The sequence below is a fragment of the Monomorium pharaonis genome, chromosome 2 (assembly GCF_013373865.1).
Source record: "Monomorium pharaonis isolate MP-MQ-018 chromosome 2, ASM1337386v2, whole genome shotgun sequence".
Taxonomy (NCBI): Eukaryota; Metazoa; Arthropoda; class Insecta; order Hymenoptera; family Formicidae; genus Monomorium; species Monomorium pharaonis.
The window spans coordinates 28,622,569-28,628,884 of record NC_050468.1 but is presented as its reverse complement, the minus strand read 5'-3'; the positions used below and the strand labels follow the sequence as shown (position 1 = coordinate 28,628,884).

Here is a 6,316-nt window from a genome sequence, read left to right as displayed (position 1 = left end):
TTATTATAATTACCAAAACATTTAGAAAAACTACTTTAAAAAACTCTTTAATAGTAAAATATTCTAACTCGTATTTGATTTATTCTCTTTAAATCAAAATCTTTGTATTATTCACTGACAGTAGATAGTTTAATTTTAGTGCTATACTTATAACTATATCAATCAATTATATATGTACAGTTTTTCTATGATAGTACTAATTTTGGTTAGTGAGAGTACTTCTTTCGTAACTAAAAAAAAAAAAACATTAATTAGTCGCTGATAATCACAATTATAAGTTTAGTATTTTAAAGTTTCACCAAATCAGATTTAGAGAGTTTCGATTCATGAAATCTTCATTTTGCCTTCATTTTCGTGCTGATTTCACATCTCTCTCCGTTGTATTGAAAACGTGACAGAGCGTTTCTTAATTTTCGCACCGTATTGTCAAACGGTACGCGATTATCTCTCGACTTTTTATTTTACCTGAACACGTTCGGAGTTTCGGATTTAACATTGCCATCCGTTTGCCATAATTTTTCGGCGCTTTTCTTCGCGTATGGCCGAGCACGAGTGAGCGGAGGGCTACGCGAGATACGTATCCACCCGGGAATTGAATTTCCTCGGTAATTTTAATACCATTGTGAAGTCGTCGGGGACGAAGGGGAAGGACTCTCCGAGACAGAGGATAACTAACGCAGCCACCGGTCGGACGCTCCCGACCGGTCTCGTATTTGCAGAATTCAGTTGCAGGCGAAACGCACGTTGTCGCCCCTGTGTAGACTTGAGTTAATGAACGCGGGTGTATTCGAACTTTTCCTTTTCGCAAGACGACACATGTCTTATTGTAAGAATTGTGAAAAAAATTATCACTGCGCAAACAATTTTTACATTTTATTGTCTTAATTTTGAATAACGTATGTTACTTAAAATATTATAGCAACAATTATATTGTTAAAAAGAGTGAAAAAAGTATTTGTACAAGGATTGTCGTAACATTACCCTGTTAAAAATATTGCGTCTCTTGTTTAATTTATTATAATATTTTTATAATAATTTACAATTAAATAAGGATATACTTAAAGATAAAAATATTAAAAAGTAAGAACAATTAATAAACAGTATAAACTAATCAAATAAATAATAAGTAATTGTTAATAAATATTAACATATTAATTAATAGTAGTATAGTTAGACTGATTTCAAGAAAAGAATATATAAAATATCTGTAATAAAATATATTATTAATAATATTGATTGATAAAAAATGTGTTACTTCAGAGGAAAATGTCTAAAAATAAAATTTTGTCATAAGTTATTATATTCAGCATATATGTATAACCAATATGTGTTATAATTGTTATTTTATTTAATATTTTATGTAACTAGTAAAATAATACTATCTATTATATCTACTTATATCAGTATAATTATACAACAAGTTTCTTCTCGCAGTTACAAATTTAAATCTCACGTCATGTTAATTTTATTATCGTGATTATATTTTAATTTTCAATGACTTTTTTTCATTCTCATGTGATTTTAAACTAGTTACAAAAGTACTTAAATTTCAGAGTCAGAATTCCAGAATTTCATTATCATGTTATACTTGCCAAAAACTATTTTCTCTCTGAGTGTGGAGTAAGGGAACGCCGGAAAAGTTTTACGTTACGTTCGAAAGGGTCGTTTCTGAAACTTCGACATCCAGCGTAGGGCGATCATGCGAAACATCGCCAAGGGGCGCTCGATGGATCGATGATGGATCACCGGTGGTGGTCCTCCTCGCAGTCTCCCAGTGCTCCATTCTCGCCGCATAAATCGAGCGCCGGGCCCATGCAGGTCGATGGAGCTTTATTTCCGGTGGTTAAGCCGAGTCGTCGGCAAGTCGTCGGATACAAAGCCAAAGCGCCATAACCACTTAAGGGAAGCTTTTTCGCCCGCTGTGGGTGGCTCGCAGCGAGTCGCGAAATAAGCGGATTTGGCCGTTGTTATATCTTTATAAATGGAACTACTCGGGGGCCCCGCGCGTTCCATATCGCTCAGGGGATTTGCAAAATTACGCCTTTGTTGCCGGTCACGCCGTCCCGACCGGAAAATCTCGAGAAAAATCGTCATGGGTCTTTCAGAGACGCCAGAGATTGACGCGAATCGTCCGGCGATTAATGACACTGGTAATTGACGGTGATAATCGAAATTAATTCACGCGAAAGACGTGAGAAATGTATAACGTATTGAGTTACTTTGTGTGCAGCGAAATAATGTTGGAAATAATTCAACACAAGTCGTTCCTCGTACTGCGCACGGTATTATTATCTCTTTTTAATTATCTTATTTTAATAAAATTATAAACTTAATTTTATTATAAATCTATATTTTTAATATAACTTTTTATGTACTATTGTTTTTTATTATTTATTGCTTTTCATAATGTTTAAAAATTTGTAAATTTTTATAATGTAATATGTGATATTTTATGAGCAAACATTTTTTTCTATAGGAAAAAAAACTTTATGACTATATTATGCAACTGCGATATTTCAGAATACTACTTTTCCGACTACAGAAAACTTGCTGAAAAATATATACTATATATAAATAAATGGCATCAGTACAGAAGAATTGTTTTTTCGCATATATATTGCACGAAACGCTTATAATAAAGTACAGACAGTAACATAATACGCACGTAAGAATTAATTTTATACAAAAAACAAAAAAAAATTTAATGTAATTTACAAACTAAAATTGTTTTTCGTTTTTTATATAAAATTCTTACGTGCGTATTATGTTACCGTCTGTACTTTAATTATGGAAAAGGATTTTTAATTCTGTAAATACAATTAAAAGATTAGTGAATTGGAAATAATTAAAATAATCGGTCATATTTTTAAAAGATGTCTAAAAGGATGTCTTACGTACGTTCCGATTTTAAACGTGCTGTTGGAGATTTTTTAAAATTTAAAATTAACAGCAGCAGATATTCATTCGGCGTTCTTGATCACCTCTAGCTCTCATCACGCTGAATATAGCACGGAAGAGAACCGTAAAATCATGGAGACTATTGGAGACACGGACGACACGGAGTTGTGCGGAGTTGTGTGATAATGTGATATGCGAGCTACATGTGCAAATCGATGTTATTTTACGTGATATTACATTATGTTGGAAAAATCGTCCAGTGCGGATAACCAATTATCCAGAGAAGATTATTTAATATTAAAAGCTAAGAATGCTCTGCCGATCGACATTTACGCCGCTAAATCCTGGCTGATCACTGCAAAATCTCTGTTTCCGCATAGTGCTAAGGTTCAGGTTAGTACCGGTTATCACTATATTCTTTATTGTTTCTTTACTGCATATATTTATTTTTTCTTTCTTTCTTTACACGAGTGAGATAATTTATTTTGATAAGTATCGTCTCACAATTTTCAGTAATTGATTTCAAATTAAAACTTATCTGCACTGATCATATGGCTATGTAATGTTCAATCTTTTGTTCTGCTTTCAGTTTGAGGCATATCGTATCGAGAAATTGTCGAAAAATGTAAAAGAGGCGGCAAAATGCTTCAGCGAAATGTGAGTACTGTGATCATTAAATATCTGTGATTATTAATATTTATTTATAAAGACTTTCTTTTAATCTTTTTTTTAAATGTAAACACAGATTTCAAAATTTTCCCGATGATCGCGAGATATGGAAAGAGATAGAGACGGTAACAATGTGTCTTCGTTTGGAGCAATGTGACAGCGAGGCTGAATTTTTGTGCCAAATGTTTCAACATATCCCACAGGATTTGCAACACAGATTGCTTGTACTGACAGCAGATCATAGCGAGGACACGATGGAACACTGCAAATTGCTACTATTACTGCTACGCAAGTTTCCTCAAACCATAGCAACTCATGGAGTATGTATTGAAATATAAAAGAGCCTGATTGTGGAAAGGTATTTATTTATTGTATTATGTTTAGCCACGTTTGGTGGAAACTCTGTTAACGGCGGAGAAACACAGTCCTGGCCAAGCTGTGAACGGTTTTAGAAGATTACTGGCATGTGAAGCCTTGCCGCTGCTCGGTGGTGCTGTAGTGGAATTGAATCCTCGTCTTAGCTTACGACTGTTGTGTAAGGCTGTAGAATTCTACTTGGCATACATACAGCAGCCGCAAGACACACAAATTCAAAATCCATGGGACAAACTTTACCAAATTGTGGAGCTAATCGGGAAGAAATTGGGATGGGAGTTGAGCAGTTTGTTTGGTATGCCCTGGAGTCGTGAGATGTACAGCGATAGATTGCAGCAATATACAATTACACATAGCACTGGTCTGAGCGACGAGCCAATTGTGAGGCAATTACTAATGTGTACAATTGTAGTATTATTGAGAATATTAAACGAGCATAATATTCTCATTAACAATGAAGAAACAAAGTACTGTCTTGTAGAAGCTTTTGCGGAAGGAGTATATTCTGCAGGTGAGATATGCGAGTGAGATTTATGATTATTTGCATAATTACATTATGTATTGTGTATATTGAATCGTAAATTCCATAAACCAGAATCAAAATTGAAAAAGCGAAAGCGAGATGATGCTGGCATAATAATAACTAGTGATAGCGACTACAATGGCAGTGGTTTAGCATTGGCAGTAAAGTTATGGGACTTGCTACATACCAGTGAATATCTTCAAAGGGAAATATCCAAACTAATTCAACAATTGCGGCTAGATAATTGGCTGAATCTGTTCTTAACAGATTCAGCAATGTATAAAGGTTTATATCGTGAAGTGTTAGCCAGATTATCGGAAGGAGCTAATTTATCTGCTAATCTTCGTTTGGCCAGCACATGTTTCTTCTTGAAAGACTATAAGGTGTGTTATAATTATAATCGTACAAGAATGTATATTTTCACATTGCGAATTATAATCATTTGCATAGAATATTCTGTATTTTTACTCTTTCTTTTTTTACAAAGCTATTAAATAATCTTTTTTCTAGAGTATGCTGGAATATATTGTTTTGGTAACAAATTCATTGCCTACTGTATCAGGCAAAGTATCTCATAATCTGACAGTTCCAAGCATGAAACATTTACATTATTTGGCTCTTGCGCGTTTCTCTATTTTACAGTACTGTTGCAGACTGCTTCTTTTAGCTATAAAGGTAATATAATTTATTTTTAATTATATTTTTACATTTCTTATTTGGCAAATATATGATTAATTTTAGGATAATTTTTCTTTACCTGGAAATATTGGGGATTTGGCTATTGGACATGCATTGGTCCTCATGCAGATAGATTGGCCACAAGAAGCTAGTATTTTAACTATGATAACAGAACAAATTCTCAATCGTAGAAGTTTCACTTATCCATTATTTCAACCGTACATAATATGTGTAGATATTTTAGAAGAATTAACATATTTATGGACTGAACATGGCGGAGGAGTGTCACTGGACATAACTACAAGCACAGGGATTATACAAAGTATATATAAAATTTTCTTTATGTATATATACTATCTTATAGAAATAAAGAAAATTATGGAAATTATTATTTTAGATCGTCGCATTACCACCCGCGGTGCTGATAAAGGAGTACGCGAAGAATTGAAGCAAGCTATGCGTCGACAAGCTGCACGAGATGGCATCGATCCTTTAGATGAATTGTTACAGAAATTTATTATCAACGAACAAGGCGCCATTTTGCATACCTTAATCATTCAATAAATTTTGAGTCTTATCTATACAGTCACAATTTGTATACAATATTTTTATATTAAAGCTTTTAAAATAATTTCTGGATACCATAACAATTTGTTTCCAAGTTTTATTTAACTATAATTACGACATATTTTGTAAATTATTTATAAAAATTTTATATATACAAGCTTATTAGAGATGTGCGAATCAAGGTTTTCTAATTCGAATCGAATCGAATCGAATTTGCAAAAAAAAATTCGAATCGAATCGAATTGACAAAAATATCGCCGAATCGAATCGAATCACCCATATTTCGAATTCGAATCGAATCAACGCATAGGAATCCTGCAAGCCAGGAATGTGACATAAGCATTTGAAACATCGAATAGGTGAATCAAAATTAACGAAGTCTGAAGTCCCGTAACGACCAACTGTGCAATGTGCAACTTGCTCCGTTTGCATCAAGAGTTTAGCAAGATAATCCACAAATCACGACATAGTATTGGTAGGTATAATTATAACTGACAATAAATATTCAATTACTTAGACAAAATGCAAAATGGAGTCTATGCGAGCCTATGTAAAATTCCGAAAATACAACAGCAGAATTGTAGAGAACTAATTGTGATATGTGAT

The 6,316-nt window shown here is 33.4% G+C and overlaps 1 protein-coding gene across 2 annotated transcripts; it reads left to right on the top strand.

The window, feature by feature from the left end:
• The first annotated feature begins 3,043 nt into the window (after nucleotides 1–3,043).
• Nucleotides 3,044–5,790, top strand: LOC105835955 (integrator complex subunit 10). Of its 2 annotated transcripts, XM_012679645.3 has the most exons (8): nucleotides 3,046–3,291; nucleotides 3,488–3,555; nucleotides 3,644–3,887; nucleotides 3,952–4,453; nucleotides 4,538–4,848; nucleotides 4,976–5,140; nucleotides 5,207–5,465; nucleotides 5,541–5,790. In XM_012679645.3, exons 1-8 carry the CDS (start codon nucleotides 3,139–3,141, stop codon nucleotides 5,705–5,707), a joined length of 1,869 nt encoding a protein of 622 aa, XP_012535099.2. In that variant the 5' UTR covers nucleotides 3,046–3,138; the 3' UTR covers nucleotides 5,708–5,790. The 2 variants fall into 2 exon arrangements, with proteins under 2 accessions (XP_036138596.1, XP_012535099.2); XM_036282703.1 differs by lacking the exon at nucleotides 4,976–5,140 and having other exon boundaries at nucleotides 3,044–3,291.
• Nucleotides 5,791–6,316: the final 526 nt, after the last annotated feature.